This window comes from Anguilla rostrata, chromosome 4 (genome assembly GCF_018555375.3).
Source record: "Anguilla rostrata isolate EN2019 chromosome 4, ASM1855537v3, whole genome shotgun sequence".
Lineage (NCBI taxonomy): Eukaryota > Metazoa > Chordata > Actinopteri > Anguilliformes > Anguillidae > Anguilla > Anguilla rostrata.
This window is the reverse complement of record NC_057936.1, coordinates 23,665,321-23,685,291: the sequence shown is the minus strand read 5'-3', so window position 1 is coordinate 23,685,291 and position 19,971 is coordinate 23,665,321. Positions and strand designations below refer to the sequence as shown.

General features: G+C 45.2%; 1 protein-coding gene across 3 annotated transcripts in view; it reads right to left on the bottom strand.

Annotated features, from left to right (window-relative positions):
* Positions 1-757: 757 nt before the first annotated feature.
* The window catches only part of ano8b (anoctamin 8b), a 33,271-nt gene continuing 14,057 nt past the window's right edge, over positions 758-19,971 (bottom strand). For 2 of the 3 annotated variants that reach the window (XM_064331579.1, XM_064331581.1), the window contains exons 2-18: positions 17,012-17,122; positions 15,642-15,774; positions 12,483-12,621; positions 12,255-12,351; positions 11,899-12,015; positions 11,362-11,489; positions 10,732-10,893; positions 10,260-10,412; positions 9,880-10,006; positions 9,621-9,676; positions 8,995-9,069; positions 8,663-8,797; positions 6,890-7,639; positions 6,353-6,544; positions 5,777-5,908; positions 5,030-5,140; positions 758-4,766 (exon numbers count right to left, since the gene is read on the bottom strand). In XM_064331579.1, the coding sequence (XP_064187649.1) occupies positions 4,062-4,766; positions 5,030-5,140; positions 5,777-5,908; positions 6,353-6,544; positions 6,890-7,639; positions 8,663-8,797; positions 8,995-9,069; positions 9,621-9,676; positions 9,880-10,006; positions 10,260-10,412; positions 10,732-10,893; positions 11,362-11,489; positions 11,899-12,015; positions 12,255-12,351; positions 12,483-12,621; positions 15,642-15,774; positions 17,012-17,122 (3,323 nt within the window). In that variant the 3' untranslated portion in view covers positions 758-4,061. The remainder of the gene's footprint in view (positions 4,767-5,029; positions 5,141-5,776; positions 5,909-6,352; positions 6,545-6,889; positions 7,640-8,662; positions 8,798-8,994; positions 9,070-9,620; positions 9,677-9,879; positions 10,007-10,259; positions 10,413-10,731; positions 10,894-11,361; positions 11,490-11,898; positions 12,016-12,254; positions 12,352-12,482; positions 12,622-15,641; positions 15,775-17,011; positions 17,123-19,971) is intronic. The other variant, XM_064331580.1, reaches the window with a different exon arrangement.

The window sequence follows — 19,971 nt, the reverse complement described above, 5'->3', positions numbered from 1 at the left end:
CGCTGGTCCTGGACGACGCCTGCTCACTTCTGTTGCTGCTCCTCAGCGCTTCATCAATGAAAAATCATTTGTCACAGTTGCCTCACCTGGTTTCTTAGGTCTGACCTGGGGCCTGTATCACAAAGCAGGATGACTCGAGTAGCTGGATGACTGCGCTGAGTAAAACCCGGAAACCTCCCAAATCTGAGCAAGGACTGAAGTAAAAAGAGCTGTTCTGGGTTTTACTCAGTAAAGTTATCCTGCTGACTCTAATCCTGCTTTGTGATACTGGCCCCAGGTGGCTGCCTTTAAGGTGAAAACAAAAACCTGCAGACGCTGCGGCCCTCCGGGATCAGTGATGAGAAGTGTGGACCGTTCTCAGGTCGAGCTGGGGGAAGAGCAGCCGAACGGTTCACCACATGGCTGTACCCGAACCGTGTGAAAGTTGCTCAGGTTCTGACACTCACAGAGTAACTCCTTACAAACGTATCTGAATATAAATTAGGTTGGTGTCAGGGGTGTAAATATAAAACACAAACTATAAAACACATTTACATTTGGTCAAAGGCAGTTGCCTTGCATGCTACAAGACATTTGGGAATTGAAACACATTTTATTTTGAACTGTTTTATTATCTATTTGAAGGTCTTACAAAAATATGACAAAATAAATTAAAAGAAATAAATAAATTCATTTTCCAAGTTTTTTTTTTCTATTAAAAACAAAACTTTTTTTGTACAGTGGTATATTGGAAGAGCACATGAAGTCCACTCAGGTGAAGTTTTCATGAAGACTTGCTTTTTTATTAGTAAAGAAATGGGTGGGAACTCTCACATTGCAAATTCCTTCTCATTTTCTACCTCTCCTCATGGTCCAATACCCTTACTTTCCTATTCACTTGTTTCTTCCCCCATATAAAATTAAGCTCATTTACAGCATGTCAGTTAAACATAAACCAAGCATACGTTGTTTGTTTAGAATTTAAGTCTGACTCATGCTACTCTGAGAACTAAAATCCCAAAATTCAAATCTTACTTTTAAATCATTTCACATCCCTTTGACCCTTCAGTGCAAAAACCAACAATGGACCCACCGATAAACTGAACAAAACCGTACCACAAGGGATTTCTTTTTTCAGTAGTTTCGCATAATTCACATCCAAAAAACATCCAAGAGCACAAATAGTCTCTTTTCAAACTCTGAATTAAGTGCACAGTAGTAACGTGTTGCAGAATCCAGACCCAGTGAAGATGAACCTTTTTCATGACCACTGATGCAAGACATTCACTTGCTGGGATAATGCATATCCTCTTTGACTTGGTTTATTGCATTAACATGTTTATGTGTGCCCGCCTCGTACCCCCGTAAGGAAATCCAGTGGGCCTCTGTGTTTGAGTAAAACTGAATATTTTCATAGAGCTCTGTCTCTTTCATTCATTTATGTTTGACTATATAAGAGCAGAAATATTTGAATTAAGAATTAGCCTTGAAGCCCAACGCACATTACCATCGAAGATGGGTAAATCCATTGTCATGAATGTTTTCTTATGCCGCCAAATGTTAGTACAGTAAGTACTATAAGTCATAATTTGAGAGAAGACGGGGTGATAGCATTTTTGGGGTATTAGCCTAAACCTAGCCTAAAAGCAGACATGGATGAGAGTCTTAAGGATACAGCGCGCTAGGGAATAATTATTTAATTAGATTTTATATTTTAGAAAGATGTGTCTGCATCAGCCCAAACTGTTCAGATTGCGAATGAGAGGGAGGTCAGACTACATCTGACTTAAATTGCTGCTTTAAAGAATGCATAGGAGAGCATTCTTGACAAGAGTAGTAATGTTGTACTATGGTTCAGTGCTCTTTATTGCAAAGTTCCTTGATAGGGTTAGTGAGGAAACAGGAAATGCACTGCAGACTTATCTGACGACATGCATTATGATGATGGTCTGGGTCCTATCATTAATACTTAGGCCACAAATGAATCCTTGGATTCTTTTCAGCTTGTTCCATGCTTTAAATTACTACATGCCGGACCTGTAAAAACAGCTGCTGTATAGGCCCAACTGCACTAATCCTCTGTATATCTTTCCTCTAACAATGAAGCTGTTGTCAGGGTCACCAGGGTTCTTTTTAAAACTTGTTTCTGGCGCAACCTTCTGGTCCAAAAGTGGAATTGCAACACAGATGAATCACGCATTGAGTTTGTTTACTGAGATGGAGAATATTGAGCCGTTTCATCTGTGGGATTCCATATGCCCCATGGGACTCTCTACGGAGGTGGTAGGATGTGTGAAATCTACATTTTAAATAAGACAAGTGGAAAGTGTCACATTTTTTAATATTGACACTAAACACGTAAGTATGGCTCCGGATGTGGTTTAAAAGCCCTGCCAGTGTCCTGGATTTGATGTTGCTTTGGCAAATCATTAATTAAAAAAAAAAAAAAAACAAATAAAACCATGTCCACATAAAAAATAAACAAACTTAACATAATCTAAGACTGGAATACATGAAACATTACTCACTATATTAATAAATAAGAACAGCAGCACCAAAATGCACAAACCAAGAATCCAACAGAATGGATTGAATGTCTAAAAAATTTAAGAGACATGTTGCAATAAAAAAAGACATTTCCAGCTTTTGCATATGTTATGAGGCAGGCTGGTATTCTCCCATCCCCCTGCAGACAACACTATTTCTCCTTGTAGGGCGTCAGGGTTTAGTGCAAACGTTTTTTTTGTTTGTTGTTACTCTATTAATCTGCCGTGAGCCGTGCATGATAATGTTACCTCACCGCTTTCTGGCTTTCTTGCGAACTGAACGTTAAAAGTAATGGCACATATTAAATAAACGACGCAAACTGTCCCAGGCATAGACGGACATCTCTACTCTACCTGTGGCACACAGTAGCCCTTTCCTCTGGCTGACTGGGGTATGAGCCAATACTCCATCCCTGTGTGAAAACTTAAAAACATGTAGGCCTCTCATTACGCTACACCTGTGTCGTTGTGACAGAGATACTCAATGTGCTAGAAAGAGAATCCGCATTCGTAAGTTTAAGACCACCAACACCACCGCACTTCACCACCAGTGAGCCAGCCAAATACACAGCTACTGGCTCAACCATATGTGATGCTCTGTTAGTTCCCTAAGCCTTCCTTGTCAGAAGCTACTCTTCTCTCTCTCTCTCACACACACACTCAAACACACTCCCTCTCTCAATGATAAGAAAGACACAGGGTGACATAGCAAGTGTGTTCCCGATCTCATCAATTTCAACTGTGCCTCTCATTCCCCACCAAAGCTACAAACCCCCTTTTCTTACATTCTGTTGAAAAACATCATATTCTTTATATATTGCAGATGGCTGGGAGGAAATACACAAAGCATTTTGATTATTTTGCTTAGAAAATAAAGCTTGTGGTTTCTCAGGAATTCTTAAATGGAAGTGTATGAGGTATGAATTGTCTTGCTTGTGGTACTAATCACATTTGAGACACTGATTGACACTGTTGAGCTTACTCAACTTTCTTCTTATATTAAAAAAGAACAGGCCTAGAAACATTCAGTTATCTATTCAGATTCAACACTATGGTTATTCAGAGATCATTTCTGTGATGATCAAGAAGGATTTTAGTATGATTTTGGAGATGTCACATCTGCGGTTCAGACACCAGATTTGTCTTTCTTTTTTTTTTAAAACCAGGCTGTGCGTTTCAGTGGAAAAACACTGATATATGCTTACAATTTTGAGACTATAGAATAAATTAAGAGACACTGCACTTCCCTTTTAGGAAAAAAAGGCTTTAAAAGGATAAGAAACGCAGCTCATGCATTCCTATATGTATTGCAGAAAAGGGAGTGTAGACGGGGAGGGGGATTTCTCCGGAAAGCCTGTCGGGTGTTTCAGCACACAGCAGGCTCAACGCGCATCTCAGTTCATCTTTATGACAACCCAAGCCCGGCTGACATTGCTCAGAAAAAAAAAAACAACAGGCTTGGGAATTCTCCTCAGTCACGGCCTTCCTTTGTTTTGAATGTTTTTTTTAAATTTTATTGTGGTTGTTTCTGAAGGATTAGATCTTAGGGCCAGAGGGTTCGGAGTCGGCCGAATGTCCGTTCTCCCCACCTTCTCCTCCGGGCGAGGGAATTTCCTCAGGCACACCATTCAGGTCAGACTTGGTGGGCTGCTTATCGGGGGCTTGGGAGGCATCCCCAGCTTTACACTGCTGGGCCCCGTTTATGCAGAGTCCCCCTTCTGACTTACCGAAGTTAAAGAGTTTCCCAGGGTTGAAGGATTTGCTGGGCGACTGGGACTTTTCCAGGTTGGTCATGGTCGCCGTGGCAGCACCGCTAGCGGCGGCAGCAGCAGCAGCGGCCGCCTCCTTCTTGGTCTCTGGAGACTTGAGGAACTTGAAGCTGAGGAATCCTGGGAGTTTGGGTTCGCTGCCAGTGGGGGACTGAGGGGATCGCGCCGTGCCGGAGGAGAACTTGCTCTGCAAGGGGATGATCTGCTTGAGCTTCATCACGTTATTGTTGGCCAGCAGAGAGCTCGGCCTCTTGGGTTTGTCGCCGCCACCGCCTCCGCCGCCCCCGCCGGACCGCGACTTGCCCCCGTGGCTCTTGTCGTGGTGGTGGTCCCCCCCTCCAGAGTCGGGCTTGCCCTCGTCCCTCTCCCGCTCCCGCCGGGCCTGGTACTCGGCCTGCCTCTGCCTCTCCTCCTCCTCCCGCTTCCTGCGCTGCTGCTGCTGGAAGTGCTGCTGGGCCTGCCGCTCGTGTCTCTGCGGAGGATGGCGCGACACACGGGCTCAGGCGCACGCCCAGCTCCGCCACATCACCCCGCAACTTCACCCACCCAGCAAGTCGTATTTTTACATAAAAAGTAAACTTGCTCCAGCAAGGAAACACACACACAAATTTTCTGACTAATACTCAGTGCTATGCACAAATACGCTCAACTGTCCAACACATTTTAACAATACAATTTAACAAGCAAGATTGGATATGCTACTGACATATTAAGAGGTCCTTCAGACCGCGTTACCTTGAATGCTTCTCTGCGTTGGTATTCTAGTTTGGCCATTTCATCTGCCACCCAGCCGGGGATATCAGGGATGGCAACATGGATGACGTACTTCAGGAGGATGGCAAAATGCTGCAGATAAATACAGACAGACAGATAGACAGAGAGACAGACAGGACAAGGGAAAAACAGAAGGTAACCTAAGACTGGGGCTTTAAATATTTTATCTGGACTGGAAGATTGTGCAGAACATTTGGGGGCAGGGCAGGACAGAGCAGCATGCTGCTTGCATCAGTCTTAATATAGAAAGCTATGCTTGTACTGTACGTGCTGTGCTGTGACATCAGCAAGGCTCCGTCCCAGCTCGCGGCAGTATCCAATTGTAACGTCACGACGAGCTCATGTTACCGGTGACATTTACTACAGGTGCACAGCTGGCTGCAGCTCAAATCTCATTACTCATCCGTGGTTTTGTTGGCACAGAAATAAACAGAAATGAAAAGTCCGACACGAGTTACATCTTTCTGCCCTGCAACATAGCCTAGAAGCGAGAAGCTCCGTCAGACTCACAACTGACCTCTGAGGACAAATACATATGGTTTCCCCAAGAGTTTTCTGCTCTCGACCATAAATGTTTCCACAAAATCATTAACCTACATTCTTTGAGTATTTGTTTTCTTAGCTGGACAAACATGGCAGAGCACTGGTGGTGAAGGTCATAGCCAGATGAGAGAAATGGAGACAGTGGGAGTATGGACCAGTGTGTACCTCCAGGATGACGATGGAGATGATGGCCATCTCTGGGCTGAGCCAAGGGAAGAGCCTCTGCAGCTGACCACACTGGCCAATCAGGTAACAGTTCACAATTATGGCAATGAGGCCCATGGCTTCCATTACCGTCTGCAGACAGATTGGAAAAAATAAACAGATTCACTAGCATGACTAGATATGGCAAGTTAGATGCGAGAAAGTTGAAAGGGGACTGCAATTGTCACTGTTGCATGTATTGTTTAGTGAAACACACAATCCAAAATATTTGTGGACTGGTAATATATATTTTGGGTGTGCTTTGATGTGAGTCCGCTATGGCAAGAGCCTGCCAGGTCACACAGCAGAGGCCGATACTCTGGGGGTTTTCAAGACCAGGCTTGATATGGCGGTAAATAGGTAGGTAATCGGAGCACTAGGTACAATTATTTAGGAAAATGATGAGCGTTGTTGGACTGAATAGCCTGTTCTTGTCATTGTGTTATGCTATGTTATGTTATGTTATGTTATGTTATGCTATGCTATGCTATGTTATGTTATGCTATGCTATGCTATGCTATGTTATGGCTGCCTTACCTGCCACTGGCCGATGCACTCCACCCTTTGGCCAAAGGGCCTCTGGAGCCCAGTGCAGAGCTTGAAGGCATCGCTGCGAATCTCAATGATGTTGTTGATGAGGGCACACATGGCAGCAAGTGGAAAGGCAGAGGAGAAGAGCACTACATAACCAAACTGGATGAACATCTCCTGGTAGTCCTGGAAGGTGTCCTGCAGGGCACAGCACCAGAAAACAGGACTCTATCGTGACTCCAAAAATGCATAAGGCTGCATGTATTTACTAGACTACATTAACTGCTCTTCTAACCAATGTTTAGCATGATCTGAGCAGCATGCAGTTAGGTCCAGGTATACAGGTATCAGTTGATCCACTAGCAAAATTTGTAAGGATAAGCACTGCTTATGTTTTTCAGGATGTAAAAGAACAGCTAAGGGTGTAGGGCATAGGGTATACAGTATAGGGCATAGAGTGTAGTGCATAGTTCATAGGGAGTAGGACATTTTCTTTTATTATAAAGAAAAGTGATCGGGTGTATTGACACAGACAGTGGGTACCTCATATGTCTGCATGCAGCTCTCTATCTCGGCCTGGGTGAGGGTGGTGGGCTCGCTCTCCTCCGGGGGTTCAATCCATGACTCCCTCTTGGCCTTGCTGTCCTCCCGCTCCAGGCTCCGCCCCCTCTTCCGGTGCCGGAGGGTGACGGTGCTCTCAGGGCCGGCCGGGAGCGGGGCGGGCAGGGCCTCCCTAGGGGCCTCCTTCACCTCAGGGACTTCGTTGTCATCGTCGTCATCGTCGCACAGCTCAAAGACGGAGGCGGGGTCCATGCCTTTCTCCACCATGGTGGGACTGCCCTCCTCCAGGAAGTTGTCCTCCACCTGGGTCACCACGGCCCCGGGCTTCCGTTCCACCTTCTCGATGAAGCTGACCTTGCGCAGCTTCAGGCCGCAGTCGATCAGGCTCTCCTCCTCGTTCTCCTCCTCGCTGTGCCTCGTGCTGTCCTCCTGTTCCTCCTCTTCCTCAGGAACGCCGCAGCCCCCGTTCAGACACTTCTTCTCCCGGCGCTCGGCCTGGCCGATCCCAGGCCGCGTGCCCCTCAGACCCGGGCCGGGCATGGTTTGGTCGGAGGGGGAGAGCTGGGCCTTCCCGGCTGCCAGGCGTCCGTACTTGAGCAGCGCAGACAGGAGGAGGTCCCACACGGCCCGGAGCGTCAGGTCGCCCAACTTGTGCCGCTCGTACAGGTAAGGCTGAATAACCTCCTTCACGTTCTGTAAGAACTGACGAATGATCAGCAGAGTGGCCAGCATCTGTGGAGGAAATATCAGAGCTAATAAAAGTGTTGGAAAGAGCCTCACTCTTCCACTTAGAGCACTGAGCAGACTTAGCTACTGCTCTCACTGACCACTTTTAATTCCCTCGCCTCCTTAATCTTTAGCCAAAATAAATCCAAAATAGGTCAGGCAAGTCATAAAAGATTATGAACACAGATCTGCAAGGCCACTGCAGAATAGTTTGGAACAAAGCAATCATAAGGTGGAGAATTAGGTTTCATAGACTTTCATGCTTTGATGAGACCTGATACAGTTCAGTCCAGTTCAGTTCAGAAGCAATACGTGGCCTTATCCTCTATGTGACCTAAGAAATATCCAGCTAAAAAATACAATAAAAAAGTCAAATACAATAAATCCACTGCAAACACCTGCTGAAATATCAGACCGTTCTCGGCTTCTGAAGCAAGCGAGACACAGGTGCCATAACGCATGCCACCATTCACAGTAAATGCGTGACCTCCTAGTCTTCACTTTTGAAAGTACAACCAAAAACAAACCCATTCACAATCCAGGTTCAACACTGTTCATCTGACTCTGCCGACAGCTCAGAGAACAGTACCAAAGAGCACTTGAATTGCTTAAGATTTTACATACCAGAATTACCACGTTTAAGAAGCCAGGCAATTATCCAAAGTGAATCATTTTAACATTTCAGCATTCACTTCAGTCACTTGATGCATGGAAAATGATTTCAGACAAAGTGAATAATACAGTATATAAGATCCTCTATGCAAATAAAAGTCCTTCACAACAGGTGAGAGCAGGACTCCTTTAATATATCACTAATAGTTTTAATATATTTTGTTTCTCTGTGCGTGACAGTAGTCATGACAATGGCTTTGGTTTCCGGTATCTGAATGAAAGCCGCAGAGCAGGACAGTGCGAGCAGACAAGACAGGTTGACAGACAGATGGATCAGGCACAGATGACCAGCCACTGGCATGCACGGGGCGGGGCATAAGAGGGCGTGTCCCCCAGGACCCGCCCCAGCAGGCGTACTTTGGACCTGAAGGTGGCCCGGAGGGTCGGAAGGGCTTTCATGAACACGAGCTGGATCTTGAGGAAGAGGAAGGGCAGCACATTCTCCTTGACCTGTCTCAGAATGCCCTGCGCTATTGAGAAGACCAGCAGCAACTTTGGGAGCCAGACACATGGACAGATGGACAGACAGGAGGGAAGAGAGAAGAACACAAGTGAAGGGAAAAGGAACGGCTGAGCCTGGGGGAGAACAAGTGGAGGAAGGGGGGGTGTAACTGCGGAAACCCATGACCACTCAGAGATGCTCCTGACCCCAGCTGGACTGGGCAACGAGCAGGATTCCTGCAGCTCACCTCTTTCAGACGCTCCATGTCTTTGAGGTAGAATCCAATGTAGAAAAGGCTGAGATAAGAATTTACAAACTGAAACTGCAAGAAAGAAGAGAGCATAAAAACACATATGACCTCAAGAGATGTGACAACAATGAACTCTACTTATCAGTTATACATTTTTTTAAACCTCTACTTTCTCCAAATTTGGAAAGCCCAGTTTACAGGCTCAATATTGCAACCTTCTCTATCAATCGGGGAGAGTACAGGCCAGTGTACTCTCTGGTTGGAAACGAGATGTCAAGCGACCTCTTCTTTTCTTCACGTATAGCATTTGCCGATAAGACAATGGGTGCTTGGTTGACCATAGGGGGGCGCTGTTGTGCAAGGAGACTTGGGGAGATTTCCCCTCCCTCCTCAGGCGATGATTAGCCAATTATACAGCACCCTGTGGGGCTGCTGGCCACGGCCTGGATTACACACCAGACGGTGGGGCCCATTCACACACACAGAACAGCGCCTCACCAGGATAAGCAACCCAGCAGGCCGACGCATAACATTTCTTTTTGTTATCTACTATTATTGATATCCAATGGCCTGTCATACAGCTGTCACCAAGAGCAAGACAAAAACAATAAAAAAAAACTCACAAGAACCATTTTAATGATGAGATTTTTCTCATAGGCACTCTGGAGTCTGTAGTTTTCTGTAGAGATATGGGAGAGAGAAATGTCACATCAACAGCCACTTGCAGTGAATCATTGCACCTGTCACATGACAGTGAATATGATCTCCATGCAAACACATTAGTCATGCGGCCTGAGAGCGGGGCAGCAGCTGACGGATCTGTCCCCTGCGCCTCTCCCCTCCTGCACCCAGGGTCACCACCGCAGGTCCCGCCCAGCTCACCCATGTCATTGAGCCAGCAGGCGATCTTCCTGTACACCTCGTCGCATGCGGTCACAGTGATGGCCAGCATTATTTTGGGGATGAACCTGGCTACGCGGGGCAGTTCTTTGATCCCCATCACAAACTCCTGCAAGACAAGGGACCAGCACTGAGGCATTTTACCTGTTCACACAGTGCGAATGGCAGCCGTGTTAAATCGGGACGTTACATTATTTATGCGCTGACAAACTGGAGTGACTCACTGAGGCCCTAGCTGGCAGTCTGGTACACACAGACAGGCATATTAACACACGATTAACAGTCACGGACATTAAGGAAGTCAGGGAAACATGAGGCGGCGGGTGCGCAGAGAGACCGGCTGCCAGACCATCCCCACTGACCTGCAGCTCAAAGCAGATGAGCATAGCCAGGAAGACAAAGGAAAGGCATAAGATACAGATGGGCAGGCTGACCAGCCACCTGAACACCCTCCTCTTCCAGGGGGGGTAGTAGAACTCCTCACAGCCGGTCACCGGGCTGCACCGCTTCACGCCCTATGAGGGGGGAGAGGGAGGGGGAGACAACTGACCCATAGGACTGAACAGAAAACAAATACGCATAACACAGAATGCTTAGACGGGAGTAATACCCTGCACGTCATGTTTCCTGTCATGCACTCGCACGCATTTTACATTGGCAGGGCTCGGCGTTTCTGACCACCATGATGTTTTTCCACCGTCTTATTGATTCCTAGACTCCTCATTATCCGTACGCTCTGTTTATTTTTTATGAGGCCTCGTGAATTCCTCTGAGGACTTCAAGCACTCGCTCAGCTGCAGCCGCGGGCAGGACGCTAACCCGCGAACCACTCACCCGAAACTGAGGGCGGGGCTCCTCCAGAGATTCGGCAGGGGTGTCCAGGGTCCCCCATTTGTAGGCCAGCTCTGCCCCCCTGCGCTTCCATCTCTCCAGGAAAAGGGTGGCCCACACCACGTTGAAGAGTGCAAACACCACACAGCAGATATCCCGGCTAGTCTGCACAGAGGGGTTTCACAGCACGTCAGAGACACAGAAACACACACAACCAAAAACGCACACAACCACAAACGCGCACAACCACAAACGCGCACAACCACAAACGCACATGCACACAAATGCATACAACCACAAACACACAACCACAAACACCCACAACTGCACATGCACACGAACCCTACTGCAGGAATTATTCATGTTAAACACAGAAGGTGACCACATTGAACAATAATATTTCACCTTTGACTTTGGGGAGAAATACAAAACATGCCCCATCTCCATCACACTCTCAATAAGCACTGTATGTCTCCCACACATTCGCTTTCATTCGATATAAGCCATTTAACACCCGTCACAACACATGGGAGCTGTATGTGCATTGTGTGAAATTGCTGTTATACAGAACATTAGAGTGGAGAGAGCGTCCTACATTCTGGGCAGATTCATACATCACACACGTGTTCCCACCTGGTCCGATTCTGTGAGCATCCAAAGCACAAACCCGATCACTGCAGGATACAACATGGAGGTGGTGTAGAAACCCAGCCAGGCAAAGTACATCGCTATTTTCACTCCAAAATAGTCGCAAATGTCATCTATCAGAGACAGAGAGAAACAGAACATACTCTGCTTTAAAAACCATTACTAATTACACGTCATAAAACCTTGCTCAAATTGCTCATTTCTACATGAAACTAAAGAAACTTTTATACCTAACATGTGATGCCTGTAATGTAAATGTGATAAGGGTCGGTTTATACATGCATGGCAATAACTGCTTAGCATAAGTCACATGACCCTTTGTGAGCATTAATGATCCATACAGCGCTGTAAGAACACAGTGACAATTTACCTCCAACGCTGTCGAAGGAGAGGGAAGGTGCACAAAATGTCCACTGTAGAGAAAACTTTATTCAGCTATGCGTGTGTGATTATAGCAGCTGAAGAAAGACCTTCACACTGTCTGACTCCCTGTAGGAATGGACTGCACTGAGGAACACTGACCGAGAGGCTGTTTCTCACACACGGCCTGGACCCAAGACTTCATCAACTGACTGAGAATTCTCTGCTCGTGGAGGGGGAAGACCTGCTGAATCACACCCCTGGCACTGAGCTCTGGTACTGAGAGAGAGGAAAAACACACATATGTGCACACGCATGCAAACACAACAATACAAAACAACACGGCGCACACCCACCAATGCCAGTCTTCTTCCAGCTGGTAATACAGGATTCAATAAGTGGAAAAAGCAGACATTGTGCAGAATCTGTCACTTTTAAAATATCTAGTGGCTGAGCACTCATTCTACCTTTTTAAACAGTAAAACAGACTGAAGAGGACAACGCAAAGAGCTCCTTACTGATTGGTTGTCCCTCTAAGAATTGTATATTGTGAAGGGCCTCCCCTTGTTTGGCTCGCAGATTGTCCAACCAATACTTAATGATACTCTGACGCTCCTGCAAACAAGAAGAAAAAAAATCAGCAACACTGAAAAATCAGCTACAGCCATGGTAGATGGGACATATCAGAGGATATCAGTGAGCTGTAGGGGATGGGCATGGGGATGGGGTGTCGTGCTCTCACTGACCTGTGAGGTGAAGAAGCACAGCTCGCTCTCGATGTTCTCGTAGATGTAGTCCTCCTCGCAGGAAAAGCTGCGTGTGCCTCCGCCGAACTCCGGCTTCACTGCTTTGCGAAGACCCATCTCCTCCGCACCGCGCAGTAAACTGACAGACCGGGAGACAAACAACATTTTTAGCATGTTACACATTTGAACCAGACACAAAAATGATGAGAGAATTCAGAAACGCATTACTGAACGCCCTGTGAAAATCAGATTGTGTTAGAGGTGAAGGAGAGCATTATGGGCCGGATTAGCGAATCAAATCAAATCAAAAGCTATTTCTATATTGCATTTGGCAGAACATTTTTACACTATGCTTCACAGCATGGCCTAAACGTCAGAAAAAGGTAAGCCTAGGGCTACAGTCACAAGGAAAAACTCTCCTACAGGAAGGCATACAGGAAGAAACCTTAAGAGGAACAAGATTCAATAGGGGAGCCCAACCTCCTTTGGCCAGCTCAGGGTATAGGTTCATATTGACCAAGCAGGCCATTATATTCTGACAAACAAAGGAACTAGTTGTAAGGATGGGGAGACTCATGAAGACAGTGTTATTACAAAAGGGACCATGCTGCTTGGAGCAATTAAGCTTCAATTAATGGTCTGTTTTTACAGTAGAACTTCCCTGCTCACGCCTCCCTCGAGATCTGGGGTGTTTTGGAGCTCTGAGGCCAGCGCCTCCCTTCCCTCTCCTCCCCTCCCTACCCCTCCTGTCACTTCCCAGGAAGGGCGCACATCCGCAGGCAAACAAAAAAAATAAAGAAAAGCTGCTCGCCTCACGCCACGCAACAATTCGCCATCTGCTGCGAAAGAGGACCGTGTACTCCCTCCCCGGGGGGCTGCATATGTGCAGCTGCGCAATGGGCCAATCACGCGGCGTGACCGCTGCTGTCTGCGTGATGTCATGCGCTCGCCTCTCGCAGCCAACACACGCAGCGAGCTTCTGAGCACGGCCACTTTTTCAAATGGGCTCCCCTGACAGATGTCTGGCCTCTGTGCAATGCTGACTCAGAGTCAAGGGCGGGCCCTTCAGCCACACGACGATAACAATGGGAGAGTATCTGTAAAGCACAGAGTAATGAGCCTGTAAACCCTAAAGGCTAAAGTCTAGTGCATTACCCAAAACAAAAACAATAAGACCCAAAAGCCTCAAAAGATGCACTAATTAATGCAATGCAGCAAATTCCTTTTTTCTGGCAGTGGACTGGTTATATTTTCTAATGCAGAATAAACATATTAAATGATTTGCACAGAAAGTAGTACTTGGTGCAGTGTCTTCCTTAGCAAGTGGAGAAACCTAACACTAAATTAAACTTATTTATCATTCAGCACTTATGAAAAATGCATCCTTTTGATCATAAAGATTAACAAGCTTTGGTGTTCCATTGTCATGATAATTAACTTGTAAGAAATGATCAGCGGGACCTGATGTACAGCGATATAATATTACATTAATTTAGATAATATATCGGTATCTACAATATGAGTAATGAAGCAGCAAAAATACCCCACCAAGATCCTTTGTTTGAAAATTAGAACAATCATTTCAGATGTGAGTGGCCACCTGCAGCAGGGTAAGAGAGAAAAAATTGTTTTGTCAGATGCTTTATGGCCAATTCGGCGAGAGTCGGTGAGGTCAGATGAAATGTCTGATGCTCACTAGGAATCTCTCTCCATTCTAGAGGCCTCTGCATAGGGAACTTGTCCAGATTACACTAGCTATTCAGGTATGGCTGTCTAGACCTGTTGGGGTCATAAAATTGCGATTAAATACTTCATGCACCACGTGCACTAATGAATTAATCCAGAGGATCTTTGGAGAACTGCACCTTTCCTTTCATTCACCTTCCTTATGAAAAGGACCGAACTGACACAAAAAAGCAGATTCTATTTTAAAACATCCCCTTAAGGAATACAGCAATCAAAAAAATGTGGGTCACGCCAGCTACCTGGATGGGCCTGAGTGTGTGTCTGCCTGCATGTGCACGTGAGGAATGGCATGTGTGTGTGTGTGTGTGTGTGTGTGTGTATGTGGACGTGCTGATAGCCAAGATTTTAAGAGCTGGGCGAGTGAAAACAGCTCCCTCTCCTGCCCGTGTTTCTGACTGATACCACAATGCATTCTGGGAAGTGCCCTCCATTTTTTTAAAGCACTGTCCCTGTGGGCTCACTAAGGTCAGAAATCTCATTACCACCGTTCTTTTCTCAAATCACACCACTAAATGCTCGACTATGACAAAACCTGATAACATTCAAGAGCCGATTTCACTGACATTTAGGGATATTCCTGATATCGATATTCTTGATATCCACGTTTGCCAGATTACACATAACCAAACAGATGCTCTCCCATCACCGGATACAAAAGGTCACAGCTGAAGGACCAGAAAGCTCTAACAAGCAAGGGTACAAACTCTTGAAAGGCTTTTCTGTGGATTAACTACATTACTACTTCACTTTCAACACCTCATAAATGTGGTGTGGCAGCAGGAGGCTTGTGGAAATTAGCCATGTCCTTCAGATAAGGTTGCATATACAGAGGTATTTCAGCAGCCAGAGCTCAATACTCTGGCTGGGTACCATTCAATGTTCCCTCATCACAGATCGCTATACATATTCCACCACTGTAAACTCTTAAAAAAGATTCTTTAAAATTACTGTTCCAGACCCAACAAAATGACAGCTGTAGCAGGCATTCAGAACATGACAACTCCTTCACCTCTAAATGATAATGAGTTATTGCTTTCATAAGTGGGGGTATGCCTTTAAAACTGCCTTTGGTGATACTCTGTTCCTTAACTATATTTTAGGGGACATTAAATTCCAGAATATTTGAAGTTCCTAGTAACTGTAAATGGCCAGCGCAATCACTGACAGGACAGTTTAAGGTTTAAATCACAGTGTTGCCTCCAGATGAAGACGTTTGGCTAAGGGATAAAATTAGAGAGGCATAAATCTGATACTGTAAAAAGATACCTACCTGTAATTATCACATTAAAACTGAACCGTGGACTCTGTTCTGATGCAACTAAAAATGCAGCTGATTCATAAAAAAGGCTACACTGAGACATGCAAACTATGACTCCCACTTCTGAGTCTCACAGTGCTCAGCCCGTAGCTTACTTTTCGTAGGTTGCCGTGACGAAGAAAGCATAGACCCGTGTTTGTTTGTGGTGCCGGATCTGGATTATAAGTTCGGGAATACCCAGGCGGATGTGATTCAGTAGCCATAGGAGTGTGTGGTCATCTGTGCTGTCTAGGGAGAAAGAACACAGGACATTCAGGGCCAGTTTCACAGACAAAGATTAAGCTTAGTCTTAGACTAAAGACTAGATACATATTTCCATACATATATTTTAGAACTGTGTATGGTCATTTAAATCAAAATCATTCTTCATGTACCGCTGCCACCTTTGCCATGACATTTTTTCTTATGATTACAAAAAGGATTGATTCGTGCTGTGGTTCCCATCCTCAGGCTTGGAGCCCTCCTGTATGCTAGCTTTCGTTCCAACAACAAACGAAATCCCAAGACGTTCATTTTTCTAAATTAGGTGCTTTTCAGGTTAAGAGGGATTATTTACCCTCTTAAGCCACATTGTCAGAAATAGCTATGCATGCCAAGAGGAATAAAAGTCCCATGCTCACATTGTGCTTACTGTACTACACTGCAAACAATTACATAAAAAGAGGTAAGAAAATGATTTAACTGATCAAAATAAAGGTTGAGGCATTCAATGGGCCCCTAAAGATTGAGAGCATTCAACAGGCACATGCCTGCTAAAACTAACCATTTGGTAGATGATCTACAATGTGTTAATAAATTTAAGGAAAAAATTATGAAAGAACTTAAATACGTGTACACCAGCCTAATTAGGAGCCTATTGATTCACCTCAGTCTTTACTTTGAACAGTTTTGAACAGCTGTTATGCAATTGATTGCAATATAGCACAATAAACACAATGTGCACAAAGGATTTATATTCCTCATGGTATGCATAGCTATTTTTGACATGATGTGGCTTAAGAGGGTAAATATAATCACTCTAAACTTGAAAAGCACTTAAGGAAGATTAACAGCATGTTAAAATACTGGGATTGTAATTGTGATCAGAAATGTGATACACAGGGGTGCCCCAGGACTGAGGTTGGAAACCACTTTCAATTCGCTGCCTTTCAATTAAGAGCATATTAATTTATAAATCTAATTTTCAAATTCTAGCCTGTAACCATAAGCACTGCCTTAATGAAAAGTTAACAAATGGAGATGTGAGGCAAAAATACATTATTGTTTATACAATAAGGCCTACTTGAAGTATAAAAATGTAGTCCAGACGAATGGCAGAACAGATAGCCTATAAACCAATGAAAAAGACGTGCTTGAAAAGCAAACAAACGCTGCTGAAAAGGCTTGTGGGTATGAATAAATAATGACACAGAGCAGGACAGATACGGTGTAACCAGGACCTGTTTCGAGCAGTAATTTACAGCACCTGTAAAAGTCATCAGGACGTCACAGTTTTCTGTGGGCACTGTCTTCATCCAGGACTTATGGGACATGATGTACCGTCCAGCCTGCAGGAGCCGCTTTCCAAACAGCTTGTCTGAGAGAGAGAGAGAGGGAGGGAAAGAGAGAGAGAGGGGGGGGAGACAGAGAGAGAGAGAGAGAGAGAGAGAGAGAAGGAGAGAGGTGTCAAACTCCAGTTATGGAGATGAGATGGTCAGCCACCTCATTACAGTATTGACAAAGGGGACAGACATGGACACTTGCTGTGCTGCTGCTCAGTGTCCCTCCCAACCCCCTACCCTCACACTACAAACTTTAAATGTCACCCATCATTCCCCTGGAACTTGAGAGGGGCAGGCTTGCCTTAACCCCCTCCCAGCTGGAGGGGGACCCACCTACTACCGAAACTCAGCGACTGCTGCCATTGTGCAGTCTTTTAAAAACGTGTTATATAAGTGTAATGTAATCCTGCTATGAGGAAGAGAGTTGTATTGTCAAATGGGAAGCACAGTAGGTTGGTGTGAAAGTGCACAGCTGCTGTGGCTTTTCTCTGACCAGTGTCAAGGCAGCTGGCTGGCAGGTCAGAGCAGAACACAGCAAGCCTTACAGACGGCAGCGGTTAATCAAGGTGTCGTACTTCCTCAACCCGAGCGCAGACCAGCTGAAGGAGCACGTCTGTGTCCAGTTGGGTGGGAGGGAGGGAGGCTCTGACAGAAGGTCAGATCTGCTATCAACGAAAGCAATTTTATGTATGCATCTATAATAATATGCTGCGCCTTTCATTGGCAAGGTTCAGGTTACATACTGGGTAAGTCATAAAATAAAGGGCATTATCAGATTTCTGGAGGGGCTGTTCCTCGACCACTACAGATGCAACTTCTGTGCTCACAAAGTGCTGTCTGTTCATTAGCTGTGAAAAGCTGTGAGGACAGCACCTCAAAATGGCTCACCTAAAAAAGATCCATGTTCACTGAGGCGTGCAGGGCTCAGACATGTTCATTCCCCGTCTCCATCTACATCTAGATTGTGTCTTGTGCATTTTGGCCGGCAAATTAACGTTTTTAGACATTCTGCATGGAGTTGAGAATTGGTTTACTTTAGTTTCATTTCAGAGGCTCAATGTTCACCATCTTTACACAGGATTGCTTTAACCAGAGTGCAAGCTAGATGTTTACACAGTGCTCGTTTGTGGCCCTGCCCTTGTCCTCACATGGCCGACAGTTTTCACATATGTAATCTCTTCGTGTAATCTCCAATCTGCCTATATACACTCCCCTCAGTGAGATCTCTGACATTTTCTCCTGTTGGTCAGTCAGAGATACTCTCGTGTCCAAATTAGAAGTCCTATCAGTTTCTTTCACAGATGAGGGTGGCCACCAAAGCATCACCAATGACTCTCAGCCTGACGGTGTTCTACTTTTTAAACCCTTATTACCCCTGATCTTTTTCGCTGAGCTAAACCCCAACACAAGCACGCTCACGTGGACAAGCATTTGTTAGAGTTGCAGTGGAGTCTAAAGCCTAAGACTACACCCTATTAGTCCCTAAGGCTGGTTTATTGTCCTCAAGTTTGTCTAAATTGACAGCAGTTTTGTCAGCATATTAGTCTGTGTATAGTATCCCCAAGGGAGAACACATACACCTGCCTCTCTCTTTGATAAAAAGTACCACAGGGATAAACAAATTGCCCTGGACTGATGCGACAGGTGTGCTCTGTGAGAATTCCACGCGCCTATGATGCAAGATATGGTCATTTCCAGTTAATTGTTTACACAAGACAAGTGCAGAGCTGCTAAAAGCTAGCAGCGAGCCTATTGTGTCATAAAGACAAACAGGACAAGTGAATGACTGGCATGCTCGTATTGCCAAGAGACACAGCACTGCTTCAATGGGTCTTATCCAACAGCTGTGAGGTTCACAGTTTCTAGGGTGTGTTCAACAGATGCTATACACACACAGGCTTCATAGCCTGCTCCAACGTGACCTGCTGATAAAACAAGCTTCCCATCTACTCAGTTTTGCATATTCAAGATCAGAATGATTATTATAATAGCTAAAAATGTAATTCTTACAGTTACAGTCCTTTAATATGTGGACTCTTACTAGGAACAGGTTTGGTGAAAAATAATTTTCTGTTGTGTACTGTTATGCATGTTTATTGCACATAGGCTGCAGAAAATGAAGCCCAAGCATTGTTTCTGTCATGGCATCAATTTACACACGGTAAATACATGTCTATCCCGCTAGACTGCTTTACATGCAATACATTAACCCTGTAAATTACACAGAGGAAATGACACTTCTGACAGCACAGCAAGTTCAGAAATAAACCTATGTCTGTAATCTAAAAGATACCAATATAGCTATCATTGATATAAGCTTCAAGCTATAATGCAGTAGATTTGTCAGGCCTCCACAATTTTTCACAAACCATAACTGTTCAAACAGCAATGCTAACAGGTTATCATGGGATTCTTAAGTGTCGTGATGAAATCCTGTACTACTGACCTTCAAATGGGGTGGTGGAAAGAATTATTTGAGTATTACCGGGACTGCTCTCATGGTGTACGAAAATGACTCATCTGTACAACCGTGGAAATGACAAACGTACACGTAGTAATTCAGCAATTCTTCTGAACATTTGACAAACACTGTGTAGAAGACAAACCCCATTAACCCCATAATACCACGACTTTAGCTTAAAAAAAATACTCCCCCATCTGTGCGCTCTGTACGCGTTTCCTCCTGCTGAGGCTCCGCACTGGACCCATAATCGAAACGCACCCCTGCAGGCACAGCCGAAACTGCAGAGTCCTCTGTCCCGGCGGTCATTTTAATCGGCACGCACGAGTGACACGGCAACCGCACAAGCGTTCATTACGCATGCAAGCCCCCAGCGCCGGTCCCCTCAAATATATTCTTTTCAATCGAATTCCGTCTGAGGAA